The 16997-nt window shown below is 37.2% G+C and overlaps 1 protein-coding gene across 7 annotated transcripts; it reads right to left on the bottom strand.

Annotated features, from left to right (window-relative positions):
• Positions 1-3010: 3010 nt before the first annotated feature.
• LOC124415085 (transient receptor potential cation channel trpm) lies at positions 3011-16433 on the bottom strand. 7 transcript variants are annotated; one of them, XM_046896377.1, is made up of 22 exons: positions 16073-16433; positions 15534-15657; positions 15202-15462; positions 13651-13769; positions 13062-13144; positions 12159-12215; positions 11341-11551; positions 11041-11254; positions 10820-10979; positions 10607-10743; positions 10362-10518; positions 10007-10160; positions 9633-9941; positions 8978-9536; positions 8658-8869; positions 8132-8320; positions 7689-7751; positions 7023-7235; positions 6590-6938; positions 6360-6505; positions 5682-6272; positions 3011-5604 (listed from the first exon to the last, which is right to left on the bottom strand). In XM_046896377.1, exons 4-22 carry the CDS (start codon positions 13711-13713, stop codon positions 4417-4419), a joined length of 5055 nt encoding a protein of 1684 aa, XP_046752333.1. In that variant the 5' UTR covers positions 13714-13769; positions 15202-15462; positions 15534-15657; positions 16073-16433; the 3' UTR covers positions 3011-4416. The 7 variants fall into 7 exon arrangements, with proteins under 7 accessions (XP_046752333.1, XP_046752334.1, XP_046752337.1 ...); XM_046896378.1 differs by having other exon boundaries at positions 15548-15657; XM_046896381.1 differs by lacking the exon at positions 7689-7751.
• Between the last annotated feature and the right edge of the window lie 564 nt (positions 16434-16997).

The raw sequence follows: 16997 nt of genomic DNA, 5'->3' as shown, positions 1-16997 counted from the left end.
TTAGGTTGAAATATCTCTCTTTGTTGCCACGTTCTAGTAACAATTCATTATCGCGATTACCATCGAGGAGCACATTTGTCTAATACATATATTTATATATACATATTTGTAGAAAAAAGTTTCAGACGAAGCGTGTCTTCGCAAGTTCGAGAAAAATTGAAAAAGTGATATGTGTGAAGTCAGATTCAGTTCGTTACATGTATATTCGAGTAAAAATCAGCCGATTTATGTGTGTGTTAAGTGTAAATTTTAAATACGCTATAAAAATCACTAAATAATTTACACGGTACGCCCGCGTAATGTGATATGAATTAACTAATGCAATTGTTACGCTCTTCCTGATATTACTATACTATTTTTTGATTTCTAACTATTGATAAAAAAAAATAAAAGTATTCCAACAATTAAGTACCGGAGTAAGCAGAAAGAATATTTTTTCGCGTTTCAAATTTTCTTCGCTAAATCGAATCATGTTAAAAAAAAAAAAGAAGAAGAACGCAGACTGAATTTTGAAAAGACCAAACTTACCCGGATTGATTTTTGAAAAATTCGCCGATAAAAAACGAGTCCGTGACCGATTGATTATAAGCAAAATAATTCGACGTGTAAGTTTTTCAATGATTTGTGTATAAAGTAAAATAATTCCAACGTGACCACGAAGAATGAATTTAACGTATGAATATGCATATTACGCGCAATGTATATCGTTGCTTCTTGACGTTCAATAATTACGAGCCCTGTCAATATAATAAATCTACTATAATACATAATATTGTACGTGTTATAATAAAGTAGGCAGTAGAACTTTCATTCGCTGGCTGACAAAACGCACCCCGCCATATACATCACATTACAATATGTATACATAGATATAACAAACCTAGAATAGCTTTAGATGCGAATAGATACGTGCGTTCGATTATCACTTTCGGATAATAAGTTTATAGAAATTTTAGACTAGTGTATATCCATAGGTGTGTATATATAATATATATAATATATATGTATGTATAGTAGGGTGGTCCTTGTTTAGGGTGTTGACGAATTTTTGCCGCCCCATACCCCAAATCAACTTCAAATAATTAAAAAACAATTAACTAATTTTTTCAGATTTTTAGACTATACCAGAGTTGAGATAGAAATCTAGAAAAATTAGACAATTGTTTTAAAATTATTTGAAGTTGATTTGGGGTATGGTGCGGCAAAAATTCGTTAACACCCTAAATAAGGACCACCCTAAATTGTATAGTCATATGTTAACAAGATTGCCAATTTTTTTTTCCATCTTAAACGTTATAGTTGCGTCGTTAAGCACATAGGTGAGTTAAGTTTATAATATATACTTTGAAAATTTACTTCTGAACCTAGATATTTATAGTATTTTATAAATATTGAAATACATCGCGGTGAGCGCTAGGAAGGAATCATTACACATGTAGTGATATGCATAAATGCATAAATATATATATCGTTGAGTAAAAGCGCGTAAATCGTTGTAAGGTATGTGTAACGAAACAGTTACTGGATGACAATAATTGTCTTACTTAAGTTTTATGCGTATAACCATTGATAAGTGATTTCATTATAGTTTATAACAAATGCGGGTAACCGATCGTTACATGTATATATCCGTAAACGTTACTCAATATAATTACAATATTAAAACGCAAAGTGTGAACTGATGTTTTCAAAAATTATTTTCAAAATATACGCAAATTTATACACACAGATAATATAATTATTGTCTCGCTTTAATCACTCGTGATATCATCTCGACGATATAATAATAATGTATCTTAATTATTGCTGAGGATAGTATTAGCAGATCGATAAAATATTCGTAATTGTAACAATTAATCCTCCGCTTTATCTTTTTTCTATACTGATTTATTCCTTTCTTTCTTTCTCTCTTGTATGTGTGAGTGTGTGTGTGTGTGTGTGTGTGTGTGTGTGTGTTTTTTTTTTTTTTGTTCATAATTTTATGTTTTAGACAAAATACTTGTCGCCATATTGTCCCACAAAAATAGGAAAACGAAACTTATAGTCCACCTATTTGACCAAAGATAAATTTATCACACTATACTATTATTATATCACCGTACTACAATTATTATTCGTGTCATAGTTTGACGATCTAACTGAAGTTATTGCAATATTACGAGCTAGGCTAGGTAACCTTGATATGGTAACTTTTTGTTAAAATACGAATGTTCTTTGTAAACTGGCCTAATTTTTCCATGTATGTACCTCTTGGATATGTTTTTCTTGTTTCCACGACCATTTGTTTGGAAATTGAGCTAAAAAGTATTTATTTATTCTTTTTTTTTCCCACGATTCGTTGGAACCAAAATTTTTCCACGATTTTACACAATATTCAGAAACGTCTCGAGAAAATCTAGAAACAAATTTATAAAGCACCATTATGTAGAGATTTAGAGTAAAGATCTGATATGAACGTAAAATATCAAGAAAAATAGATTGCTAAAAATATACGTTTGACCACTTGATATTTAGTTAAATATTTTTACTCCGAAATTATTCGTACTGTCATTCTAGAAATTTTTCATCGAGTCCTAATTGTCGCGAATTTCTAAAAATATTGATTTGAGGGGTTAATTTATACTTTTACTAAAAACCCACAAACCAGGAGAAATATTTCACGATGTATATGGAGAAGCGGCCGAGCTGAGAAAAAAAATCTCCATTTCAAAAATTGTCCAAATAGTTTCCTATTATTGCCTACATTTGTGACTAGTTGAAAAATCTCACGGTATATAAATTTGACTGTTTGGAAAAACAAAAAAAAAATAAGTGAAAAAAATTACCTAATAAAACACCGAACACGATAAATCATAACTGTCAACATAATTATATAAAATATACATGTTACAATGAACATAGAACTTCTGTTGTATGAATATTACGTGTTTCAGTATTACAAATGCGATCCATCGTTCGCGATATTTTCTTTTCAACTATTATTTCGCGACTAATGTTATTATTATTATTATTATTATGTTGTATTTGTTTGCGTATTTTCTTGGTTATTTTTTTTTTCTTTGAGCAATATTACAGTGTGTACTTGCATAAGCTTAGAGCTTTGAATTGCGAATGAAATTCTCAATTACGAAGCTGATGAGTTATATCCGACGTATATGAGGTGAAGGTACGTACGAATTACAAGTCATAGCTGACACACTATATTAGTCAATTAATTTTCAAAACCTATAACTCCCCCCCCCCCCCCCCTGTTATTATCTTTTTTGTTATTATTATTATTATGTACAATTTCCGATTTTTAGTAATTAATTATTACAAATTCATCAATCAAATCTTCGGTCAAATTTACTAATACTATAATAAGCTAATAAGCTCTATTGAAGGACATACACAGTAGTTAATAGATCGCCCGTAAACAATTTACGATCGTAAATGTAAAGGTATTCATAATACACATGTAAATTTTAGATATATGTATACATATACGTATTTTCATCCCATATAAACGTGAAGAAATATTAAATATAAATCACCAAGTTTTTAAAAAAAAACCTGTCACTACATCTGTGAGAGAACAATTTATTGGAAGCAATAACTATCATTGGTAAACTAGACGGTTTTGTTTTATGAGCCTAGGAAAGAAAGAGAGAGAAATAAACTACCGTGAACCATAGAAGAGGATCGATTCACGAAATCACATCTAGAAAACGCACTACAGACAAAATATCCAACAAAATGTCCTCTTTTGAGATCTAGTCTAATCTAATCTAATTACCTACTGATTGCAAAATACACGATGAGAATAATTTCGATTATCAAATTACGTGTATAACAATCGCAAATCTAATAAAATATATTCACCTAACTAAACGGTCGCAAAAGGATCGTTAAGCATGTATATACTAGATACTAAACAGTATCAAGTAATAAATTCATATTTACTCCAACTTCCGATTTCGGCGAAAGGTAATGTTTCAGAATATTTTTGCTACTGCAGCGAATAAATGATTACTACTCAGATGCGTGGTATCTTCTAAAGCTGAATCCATTACAGATTATTCTTACCGAAGGCTACACGAAATATATACTAAAACGTGAATCACAATTTCGAAACCTGATTGAATAGAAGTAAAAAAATATGTATAGCAAACCTACAGACTTCAACGATTAAGATTCTATAAGAAACAGTCGATTATAAAAGCACAGTGGAAGATCTAGGCGTGTGTACAATAGTGTACATGTATATTATAATGCGGAATACTGGAAGATGAATCTCGTAGAGAATATTCCATTTGGAATACCGTTTAAAAAAAATCGATAAGGTCATCAACAAACGACTGCGAATAACTAATGCTTGAGCTCAGAATCATGTAAGTTAAGCTCTCGGCGAGTGAGTGGAAAGAATGATGAAACAAATCAACACATCGTCTCAGACGCCGGAGCAGGACATGTGCTGAGACCGTGATCGGCGGGTAGATCAGTATCGCTATCTCGAATAGGAGGTCGAGCTAGAGTCTGTTCAATTTCTTTGGTGACGCTAATGGTGGGTCGGGATTTGAAGGCTTCATCTTCAACGGCGGAGGCCCGCCTTAGCTGTCGCCTCTCGTTGTGTACAGTCAGGAAAAAAGCGCTGTCCTCATTGTCATCGGATTCTACATCCTCCGGTATGTCAGTGTCGTGCATGTATCGTCGATGTATAAGTCCCTCCATAAGCTGGTAGTCACACTCCTCGGCGTCGCGTAGATGCTCTTTCTCAATGTGCAGAGCCATCTCGGGGTTTGACATCTCCGACGCGTATCGCCCTCGACGAGGCGGAGGCGAGACGGGCGGAGTTCTGGGGGGACTTAACAGGCCGCAGTAACTTTCGAGCTCGTCGGTGATGCTGGTGTACTCGGACCGCATGGCGAGAAGAACTGACCTCGGATTAGACGAGGCGTTGTTACTCCCCGCAGAGCTCGGTATCACAGCAACCTTCGGCTCGGCCCATGTCACTCCTCTTTGTGCACCGCTTGCAGGAGGTGCAAGTAAATTATCTGGCTCAGAGAGCGTGCGGCTCGATTGCCTCACAGACGGAGGATGACCCGAGGAATCGCGTCTCGCTTCGAACGCCGAAGTAGACGTGACGTCAACACTGCCTGACCTTTTGTAATGATCGTTGATTTCTTTCTCCGGTTTTGCATCCTCCTCGCTCGCGTTGCTCTCCCTACTTTCCGAGGTCTTGAACACCTCCTGAGACGCTGGTTCGTCACTGCTGTTCGACGAATCGTTCTTACTCAGATTGTCCAACGAGCTGAGAACCGTCGCTCGCAGAGGCACTTCGTCCTCCAATGGCGTTGTTGTCGTTGGGAAGAAGGTGGCGTCCGTTAACGATTTCAAAAGCTTGCGGCGTCGGGTGTGAAGCAGAGGCGATTGAGTGATCAAGTCTGACTCGGAAGCGGCCTCCGATCTCTCAGAGGCTCGTCTAGGTCGCGGTTCTGAGGTCGGATCGAACCGCGGTAGATCTAAATTCGATGTATGAGTCGCCATGAAACGATGTATTACTCCTAAATGAGCCAAGGTCTGTTCGTTCAGCTCCTCCAGTTTCCGCATCTTAAATTCTACAGCCTGAAATAAAAATATATTCAATTTTAACATCGAGAACGAAATTTCAATGCGCAATACTACTAACGCTGAATTCTTACCTGCAAGGAAACGTTCCGACTGTTCTCCTTTTTGTCGATGTCCTCAATTTTCTGATGCATGTGCTCGACGCGTTCGGTTGTTACTTTCACCCGCTCGTCTGTGGACATCTGTAGTTTGAGCTCTTGCTCCCTGAAATATCCCTCGACACAATCCTCCTCAAAGTCGTATAATCGCTCCATGTCATCCTCCTCGAGGAAGAGTTTTAGCCCATTGTCGTGTGCCTCTGTGGACAGCATCTCGCCTTGCCTGACGTATCTAATGATATATTTAATAAGCAAATAGATGTGCGAAACTATAATCAGTGGTGGAGGGAGAACCGGTTTCTGTTCGTACTCCATGACGACGGTGAAACGTTGGAACATCCATACTTGGTGAGCAACAGCGTTTACTTCGTTGAATATGTTGTTGAATACCGCTATCAGGAGATTGATCAAGAGAATATTAGCCACGAGAAGGTAGACGGACATGGCAGCGGGTGTTATCCACCTTCCCAGGAGGCACGGATCTTGTCCCGGGGCATTTCCGCAGTCTGGATCTATGCTGTCCGCGTACACTTCACCGTAAAGCATAAAGTACGGCTCCATAAATATCTGTAGAAAAGTTAATACATGAATCCAACGATCAATCGACAAATGACCATTACATTTGAAAAGGAAGTAACAATTTTGCAGACTTACGTCTCGCAAAATTCGCCACTTGGGTTCGGTATTAGGATTGAGAATAGCTTGTCTGGCTACGCCGAAACTCATCAATACAACTAGCAACAGTACAACAAAGTATATCATGTTCTTCACCATCTTTCCCATCATCGTAACCAAAGGACCTGCAATGCAAAGGCATTAAAACGCCTGAGTTAAGCAAACAGGTAAAGTATCATTTCCGAAATTTATTTTCTCAACTCAGGTACCTAAATACTTGTTGACTCCGAGAATATTGAGAATTCGCAGGTACCAATATATACAGTCCACACAATATATAACACGCCCTACTTCCATAGTAGGCATTCTCAGCCGTAGAACGAGACCAATTTGAAAAAATAGAATGGCCGCAGCGTCGCACGGGTTCCACATGTTCCATGCCCAGACACTGAACTTATGGGATAAAGTCGCTGGCTCGGAGGACACTATCTCTCGTACTTTTTCACAGCCGAGTGTGCAAATGTAGGCAATGGAGTATAATTCAGCCCAGGTGGGTATGTGACCCATTTTCACAAGAATGCAGTATGAGAATAGCACCAAGAATACTATGTACGCAATCTAAAATATAAGAATTTTATAGTCTATCCAGTTTTTTCAAAATAAGTAAAACAGAATACATATAATTGAGTTTTCAATACTGACCGAACTTGCCCAAAATTTGGTAATAGGAGCTGTGTAAAACTCGTAAAGCTTCTTCTTCAGGCGTAAGGGTCGGTTCGTTTTTATATCATAGTATTCGGGCAAGGCGTGGACAAATCTGCTACTGCAATCATCGTGATCTGTTATAACTTTACCATTCTCTCGAACAATTGTGTCTTTTGCAGCTATCGTGCCATTTTCAGTGGAGATTAATGCCTGCGAAAAACATGTCAAGTAATTAGAGAAATGTTAACATTGTTCAGTGTTTAGCGAGCGATAGACGGTGGGTATTACAGAGGTGAAAGTAGATACATAGGCAATTGTAACAATTTGTCGACGGTACTGAGAAACAGTGATGGAAGAATTTTGAAAGTAGTAAGAAAGCAGAGATAATGGAACCTGGAAAATGGAAGATGTACATCTAACGATTAAAACAGGTACATAATATAAGAATGTACAATAAATCGTTGTGCTATGTAAACGTAACCAAAGCTAATACAAAGAAAAACGACATTGACTGGGGACAAAGCGGAAAAAGAACAATAAATGAACAGCATTTATAAAATATCGTAGTAGGGTGAGAAGGGCGTAACATGACAATTCAAGCATTATATAAAAATGGAAGATAGCGATCAGTGATTGATCTCGATTTCCTCGACGCTGTTGTACCTTGATGCCTTGCTGACTGCAAGAGGATTTGCTGCGAATACTCAAGCTGCTACGTGGTCGTTTCTAAAAAATATGGAATAACAACCACCCATAACAATCAGATGCAAAATAACATTATAGCTTTTCATTAATCGTTGTCTTGACAGATAGTTCAAACGCAAAAAAAGGTCATGATTGATTAGCAATAATAATTCGGGATACGTTAGCACTCGAAAACTGATTTCCTCGCAAAGTTTACCAGCCACTGGGACAAAGTTTCAAGATCAGACCAAGAATTTAATTCGAAAGCGACAATATGCGTATATGCGCAACTCCTCACACTGGCTCTTAAACTTCACAAGGTAAACAATAAAAACCACTAACACCTAGTGTGTTTATTGTATTAGTACATACTAATGTGAAAACCCGTCAAACTTATAAAATTTACACAAACGCGATGTTACCTCGACTTCTGGGTGTACCGGAGCCTGCGCTAATGTCGGAGTGACTCCTTGCTCGTAATCACTATCCTCATCTTCGTCTTCAAGGGCAATTAGATGTTCCTCCTGTGTCTGTGGCATAAGCTGTAGCTCTTCTCGACTTTTGAATTCCAGCCGTGTTATGTATGGCGGACACAGCAGGCCAAGTACTACCTACAGTTCAAACAAATCATTGAGATCATCTAGTAAAAAAAGAAATTCAAACTACATAGGAGAACTTACAGTGGTACTATGTAACAGCTACTACACAACTAGGCTGAGAAATCATAAAACAAAAAGCAAAACGTAGTGTTTGCATGCAATTTATCCCTTCCTTGTCAATTATCTGTCAGTGTAATCAAAAGCCGCGTTGATTGCGAAAAAAAAAAAAATGATATTTTGTAAGAAAATGAATTGCATCATTTATTGTGGAAATAATATTATGATAAATTCACAACTAGGTACTAATAGGCATAAGTAAGGTCAGCATATACTAGATAACAAGGTTGACCTTGAGATTCGTATTTTTACGTGTTCGTAGCCCACCCATCCAGAGGTCAGCGAGAATAATTTGACTGCAAGGATGCGCTAGAAGAGGACGATGGTTCGCAGTTACAGCGAGTGACAAACACGTCTGACCTGACCAATTCTGAAGCTCTGACGTTAGCAACTGTTGAGTTTGATCGTCGTCTTGTCGATAACAAAAATCCAGAAGCTCTAATGCTAAACATTTAATCAAATGAATAATGTAAAACGACATCAAACACATTCATTAATTGGCAATTCAACATTAATCTGTAAACGCTCCGTAACACTCTGTGGAACACTCACCGATAGTTTCAAATTCCTTGCCGTAACTACGCAGTTCGTCGTAAACCTCTGTCTCAAGATCGTCTTCGGCAGCTTCGTGCGCCATTGCTTTATAAAGTTTTAGAGCTACCAGCGCTTTAGCCAATGCTTCCTCCCCGTGTTGCCACATGAGAAGCGCCATTTGCTGACGTTTTGTTAGAACAGCCCATATCAGCAGTTCGTTGAACGGGAAATCGAAGAGCGGTGTGTCTCTGTCGCCAGGCAGAGTCTCGGCCAGCAGAGTCATCGTCAAGCTATCAGTTTTTCCAGCTGCACCGCTAACTGAATAGCATCGGCCAGCAAAACTCGCTGCGCTATTTGTACGATGAGCATGAGCGTGATGCGCGTGTCCGCCAGACTTCTTCATAACTCGAGAATAAACCGCTCTAAACTTTCGCCGAGTGTATTGAGCCCGATAAGCTCCACCCATCAGCTTATTAATCACAAGACCGATATCGTGCAGAGTATAAATATATCCACGCGGTATGTGAGGTCTTACGTCCCTCAAAATGTAGCCAAGAGTGTTGGACGGCCCTTCTTTCTGGTAAATTTTGTCAGGAAAAAGGAAAGAGAAATTATTTGGTGAAGACATATTAACAGCAGTTAGATTATGAGTTTGACCAGTGATTTTACTCACGGTGTTGTAGAGATCTTCGAGACGAGGTATGGAGAGGAATTTACGCATTGAAACACCATTCTCAAGCAAAAGTTTAACAAAATCAATTCGGTCATGCTGTAGAGCCTGCATCATGGATTGTTCAAGTGCTCCGGGCGGCCATTCTTGTCCATATACAAATATTTCGCTACGAGCTATATCGACTCTGTTCCAAGTTAGAGCTAGTGACAGTTGTTCAGCCGGGGACAGCTGCTGCGATTTGAATAAGGCTGTGAGGATTGTTTGGTCGAGTTCTTGAGGCCGATCGTGCGTAATTCTGAATACTGTAATCTGGAGAACGAAAAAGAATTTAGCAAATCTATTGGAGAACAACAAAAGTTATAATAAAGACGCACAAGGTTTTTGTTACGTGTGCACTGAAGTAGCTCCAAGTAGAGTTGTTCCGCCTGTTCCGTAGAAACTTCAAAGGTGTGCCGAATAGTGCCTAACAAATGTAGGCGCATCCCCTCTGGTAAGCCGTCGCCCTCTGTTTCACTCTCTGTCGCGTACCTTTAGGATAATAATTTTTATTCACGGCTACATTCTACAAAAGAGAAGTCGTAAATAAAACGGAAAAAATTACCACATAGAATTGTAATACTGTAATAATTTTTGGAAGTATTTACAAAAGTAGTTGAATAAAAAGAAAATATAGACAATACTTCATAAGGCAAGAGATTCGGTAATTAAACTCAATGATTGTTGGTTTACTTGTGCATGAAAGCAATAAGGTCGGCTGCCCGACCAGAGCCATCGCAAACAACAACGGGGACTGGCGGTTCATCTGTAACGTATTCAAGAACTGCTCGGATAGTGTTTGTTCCTCCTTCGATTACAAGTGCCACAACGGGAATGCTACTATGCGTGTCTAAAAACACATTACACAACTCATGAGTAATTGATTGACGATTTTATTCCATCGCTTCTAAAACAACAATAATAACTGGTAATCTTACATGGCTGAAGTTTCTGATTTGATATGTATTTTTCGAGCTTCCTTCGCAGCATTATTTCAGCTCCGTACCTCCCTCCAGTTCCATTATCAACCAAAAGAAAATACGCATGCCTGCTATTCAGTACAGCGTATTTAGACCTGTAAAAATCAACCAAATTTTTTCTATACCGTGCCGGGTTGACCAGAGAAAATGATAACACTGTGTTTCAAATACCTTGGAGACGCAATAGCGTGATAAGGAACGTCACGTCCGCGACCGACCAGTTCATGTCCATTCTCAAGTATCCCCCAAGGCGCAATGCCGATACTGACAACCCTCCCTTGTCTCTGAGAACGCTCCAAAAGCAGAGCATCGCCAACCTGTCGTGTTACACCTGAAAATACGACCAAAGAAGTCATGGAATCTATATTTGAGCCACAAAATTCTTCATTTACCGGTATTTGTCCCTCCCGTAAAGATCCAAGCACCCGTTGTCTTTGCTGCCTTCAAAAGGCCTTTTCTGAGAACTTTCTTCAAGCTTGGTTGTAGCTCGAAATTCGACCTCCCACCATGAACGGTGATCAATAACTTTGGTAAGTCGAGGTTCCATTCGTGCCTCAGTAGCTGAACAATAGGCTCTGGTCGAGTATCGTACGCGAGCCTGACATACTGAGCATTGGATAAACATACTGGAGTTAGAATTTTATCGATAGCGATGTACCAAGGAAGCCATCTACCAAAATTGTTCTATTTACCTGCGCTTTGGCTGGATGGGGTCCACCCTGAAACTCTATTGTGCCATATGCATCGGTCGGACTAACTCGAGTATTTTTACCTGGAGTCCAAACCTCTCGCTCAGCATCAATTTTGTTGTCTCCGGTAGCAGCGCTGACGCCAGCGGTGGAATGACTTTGAACATCGGCGCCAGTTCCACAATGAAACGTGAAGGAATGCCCGCAGCAGCATCTGAAATAGCATGGGATAACAAAGGCTGAGTAAATTCTAGACTAAATCTGTCAGGAGGAAAATTGACAAGTGCTGAAAATAATTTAATTGAAAGCTCCAGAACAAGCTGCTCCAGGATTGTACACTTTTTTCTGCAAAAAACATTAAATTACATTGCAAAAAGTGTTACATCAAGGTATTCAATAATCTGCGTAGCCATAATTTATCGTAGACTCAATGTGGTAACTATAAGAATTAAAATCGACAAGGAGACCTCGAAACGCATAGACGACCTGCAGGCTGCATCTGTACCGCATTTTTTAACCAGCATTGTATAATCGATTTTTGAATAGCAGGCAGTATAACACACTTACTAGGCGCCACATCCAATACAAAAAAAAAAAAAAAAAAAATGTTTTCTTCAATGTATCTACTGCTCGGATGATAGGACAAAACAATGATTAATTTCATCAAGACACAAGGGTTTAGTAGAGCGTGTAGATGATGTCCAATCTGATGTAGTAGTTTTTTATTTTTTCACAGTTCTCTGTCACGTCTCTGACAGTAAGAATTCAATCTTACAATTTTGTACAACGCGGGATGATGGAGCATTCTAGATCATTCTCACCTGGCTGTTGTGATTACGTCGTACTCAGCACCCTTATCTCCCTCTACTTCTTTCAACCTAAAAACGCAATGAAACAAGGAAAAGTAAATTAAACTGAAATGAATGAACGAAGATGAAAAGTGGAAGCAATTTTCTTTTTGCCAAATGTGGTGATAAGAGAAAATAAATCAGTTTTAATAATCTCAAATAATAATGGATTTTAATTGTCCGGCAATAAATTTATAATATTATACATCTTATTCTGCTCCACTTTACGTCACCTTGTTGCAAAACAAAACAAAAATATATATATATATATAACTGAGTTAATCTAACGGAAATAATGAATATAAAAAGCATGATTTTTTTATGAATTTGAAAATAAACACAAAATGCACACGTAAAGCCAATAACAGCAAACTTATTTACTAACCCAAGATTGATTTGACCAAAGTTGTTTGTTAAACTGTCCAATTCTAACATTTTGCATCAAAGATAAGAAAGCCCAAAATGGGTACAAAAATTAAACTGAGTACATTTAGAGAAAACAAGGAGAATTCAAATATTCTAATGAGTACCAAGGCTCCTCCATCTCTATTTCTATACTTTCGATAACCCAATGATACCACTTAGAATCCAAAGTGTATTAACTGTCGAAGCTATAAACAGATTTTCAGTTTACCACTAACGCTAAGTTTTTTCGAAATTATTGCAATAAAAACACATGCTATTAGCTGCCCCTAAGATTTCGATACTTCATGTACAGCTACTTACGCACTATAAATTTTTATGTATACGGTTACAGGTTATTAAATCATCATTAAATTTATTCCTGATAATCAATAAGCCCATCGATAAATATCATCTGTAGCTTGAGGCTGTAAATATTGATAGATTCATGCCCCCTAATCCCACCCTACTCACCTGTGCTCGTCTCGAGGACTAGGAATAAATTTTGCACATTCTCTCTTTTGAAAAGTAGCTTCTATCCAACTCCGCGCTGTTGTCTGGAATGCAAAATTGTAATGATCACAATTCGATAAATTTAAGACCATGGTATTTATACATATATGTATGTTTTTTTCATCAGGACCACGAATACTGTACAAATAGAAATTGCAGAAATTTAAGAAATTAATATCGAATGATCGAATAAAATCAACTTAATCATGGTCCATTTTGAAATAAAAATATGAATAAATCACAATGAGAAAGCTGATATATAAAACTATTTATTATTCAAGTTAGTCACTATGGAGTAAAGCTCTTCCAGAAAAATCTGGTTTCATAAGTTTCTTTGGAAACATGGACACTAATTTTACTGCTGATAAAACATGAGCGTAAAGCACAAATTGTTAATTAATTTTAATACTAAATTTTGTTAATCAAGGATAAAAAAAAAAAGTTCACACTTAAATGTGATCTTAGTTCATATAATACAGCGCTCAATTTTGTCATTCTCCATATATCTCTGATAGGAAGTGAGAAATTGACAAGACTTGTTTAACTCTACCTTGACCTTCTTTCGTTTCACTTTTGGAGTGTTTGCTCCGCAAATCACATTGCCGATGGCCATCTTCGCGCGATATCAGGTGGTATTTTCATTCACATTAAGCCTAAGTGGTCCGTAAACTAAAAAACATAAGGTAGAACAAGAAAAGAAGACTCAAAATATCATGTTTTCAACATCTCCCTGCACACGAATTGCGCAGGCCAGTTAAACAGAAATTAAAATTAAAATATACAGTCCAAATTATTCTCCTAACTCGATCACCTGTTTCACTGCCATATCTGATCAGTTTTATCATTTTCCTCAAGTACTCTGGCTATAGACCTCTGATTATTTAAAAATTTCATTACATAGCTAAGTAAGTGTCAAACAAATGAATGACAAAACACCACGGAAGAAAGAACGCGCATGATAGATAAGAAAAATTAACATTAGATAAGAGGTGATTTATGGTTGACTTTCAAAAGATAATAGAAATACCAAAGTAAAAATATATACTCGAGACTGATCGTTACAAGGAGAAAAGATGGGTACATAAATATATATAACATGATACATTAGACTGTATCAAAAAAATGGACTATTTTTTTTTTTTTTTTTTTTTTTTGAAAAATATACTGAAAATATTATTCAGGATACCGAAAAAAGGTGCCTGTTAAAATAGGAGCTCTTAATTTTAATACTAAGAAGTGCCTCATCGCGATTTTCTACTTTCCATAAGAATAACATGGCAAAAATGGTTCTTGCTCCTTGCGATTTTTATAACTAGATAACGACGCATCGTACAGAAAATTCATAAACATATTTTTGTAGGAAATTGAACGTTCTACAAAAAAGGTCTCTTGTCATTTTACGATAAATCTACTTCAAAAGTTATTTGAGGTCCTTTGCTGATGTTTGACCTTAAATAACTTTTGAAGGAGTAGACTTATCGTAAAATGACAAGAGACCTTTTTTGTAGAACGTTCAATTTCCTACAAAAACATGTTTATGAATTTTCTGTACGACGCATCGTTATCTAGTTATAAAAATCGCAAGGAGCAAGAACCATTTTTGCCATGTTATTCTTATGGAAAGTAGAAAATGGCGATGAGGGACATCTTAAAATTAAAATTAAGAGCTCCCATTTTAACAGGCGCCTTTTTTCGTTATCCTGAACGCCATTTTCAGTATATTTGAAAAAAAAAATAAAAATAGTAAATTTTTTTGATACAGTCTAATAATACATACATAATACTCAAGTTTTGGGTAGTCAAAGGTCATTCGAGTAATGAAATGTGGGAAAACTGAAAAAATTTTTTCCCTGAAACTCAAAAACAAGATTCAGAAGATGTTCACGTATCATTAGCTCTAATGCAACGTATAAACAGCAACGAGCTATATTTTGTTATTTATTCTTTGCTGTGTTGTTGCAGTAAGTTAAAGTATAAGTAAGCAGATGCAGTACTAAAAAGCGAACTCTGGAGTTTGATTTTTGTACACGAGGATGAGAATTAAAATTAATACAGCTAACTGAGCACGCAAATTTTCGTTTGTTTTCATCGATCTACTTACTACTCGGATTGGTTTGTTCTTGTCGATCATCCCCGGGAAATGAATGGTGAATTTGGAATGGTTCAGGTGAAAGGCTGAATATCTTCTCTGACCAGATTGCGGCGTTTCTAACGTCTTGCTTCACGCTGTCATGCTGATAGGAGCGAAATATATTTGTTATTCACGGGTTGGCGACTGTGATTATGCGGGATTCTCTGCTACCGCAGCTGATGGCGCTGTTAACGAAGAGTCGAGTTTGAAGTGGGATAAAAAAATCAACGCCTGTAACAAGTGAATATCAATTACTTCATGATTCCTTAATAATTTTTACAATAGAATTCTAATTTATCTACCTTGTGTCAAATACCTTGCGAAGAATGCGCTGATCTTCAATTCAAATACCATATTGACACGTTATTTGAATTGTGAACAAATTGCCAACAAACGGCGAGCATCAATCGTCGTTGTATCTGTAACCTATAAATAGAAATCGATTAAAAATATTCAGAAATTCTCGCTTTCTTTTAGTTCATCAATTTTCTGCGAATAAACGCGTCCAGATATTACAAGAGTCTCATAAGAGCGTAAGTAAAACTGTAAATTAAATGGAGTGTATCGAGCGCGAGTTAAATTAGCCAATTGGTAATAAATTCGAGTAAACATTTTTTTTTTTTTTTTTTTTTTTTTTCCTTTTGTTTTTACTATTTACGTAAGCCGTCTGGCTTTTTGCGTAGGAACATGTCACCGACGTCTCTCGCAATATTTACTCGACCCGCGCAAACAGAATGCCAGAGAAGACTAGAATAAGGGAATGCCAGAGGGAAGAGAGAGAAAAAAAATAACTTGAACGAAGAGCGGGGATTATTATTGGCAAGCGTTCTATACGTAATACCTGCGTGTCTGATTCTCCGTTCGAATAAAAGAAGGAGAAGAAAAATTGAGTGGGCAAAAAATCAGTTCCAGCGAAAGAAGGTTAAAAATGTTCTCGTATATTCGTATTCGTCTAAATATAGACACTTATAACCTCGCGTCAATATAAAATTCACTGTGTCAACGTCGCACAAAAGTAATTTTTTACAATTTTTTTTACACAGCCCAACACAACACGGGACACAATCAATTTGCTAAACCCGCCCTCTTCTTTCTTCACTTCTCACCAATGTGTGAATTATAGATTAACGCTAATCAATTTACACACTCTCATTCGCGGGCACGATCTATCGAACGTGCTCGAACGTTCGCACGTCGTTGACCACTGATCTCTGATCAGACCACGATCAGACACTGACTGCTGAAGTCCGAGAACTTGTGAGAACCTTCAGAGCCAATATAGAGGGGATAATCTCTGGTGGAATCTGCCTTATTCAGCTCACTAGCGCCTCTGGTGGCGGTCACAGGATACATTGCTCTACGTCTGATCCCCACTACCTGACTTAGCGGGTAATTTGAATTAAAATTTTTGACTTTCAGTCGCTGGTATGCGTGCAAAACGAATTTAGTAGTGAAATTATATTACGTGGAATACGCAATTTATGATAGAGTGTAGGGTATAGAAGTAGGAAACATATATTGAATGTGTAAATGGTGTCGAAAAGTATTGTTACCATAACTACGAATACTATTATGTATTACTGATTCTCTTTTCACTAATCAGAACAAGAACAGTCCTAAGTACGAACTAGACTGTTCTAGACTAATCAAGTTTTGAGTAGCTAGTTTAAAATAGCAGCTTTAAACAGAAAATATGGAGAAAGAGACTTGCGTGGGCTTGCAGGGGCCATACGAAGCCGTGTTAGCGATCCGGTAGCTTCTTTACC

This window comes from Diprion similis, chromosome 14 (genome assembly GCF_021155765.1).
Source record: "Diprion similis isolate iyDipSimi1 chromosome 14, iyDipSimi1.1, whole genome shotgun sequence".
Classification (NCBI taxonomy): Eukaryota; Metazoa; Arthropoda; class Insecta; order Hymenoptera; family Diprionidae; genus Diprion; species Diprion similis.
Note: the sequence above shows the minus strand (reverse complement) of the source record. Positions and strands in the feature narration are given on the sequence as shown.

What these genes read in the sequence shown, in the direction of transcription:
- LOC124415085 (XM_046896377.1), bottom strand. Translation starts at nt 13,713, where the DNA reads ATGGCCATCGGCAATGTGATTTGCGGAGCAAACACTCCAAAAGTGAAA. An exon ending in GTAAAAATACGAATCTCAAG is followed by an intron (nt 8,321 to 8,657) that starts GTCAACCTTGTT and finishes TTTGAACTGTAG; the next exon opens with GTAGTACTTGGCCTGCTGTG. An exon ending in AGTGGCGAATTTTGCGAGAC is followed by an intron (nt 6,273 to 6,359) that starts GTAAGTCTGCAA and finishes ACTTTTCTACAG; the next exon opens with ATATTTATGGAGCCGTACTT.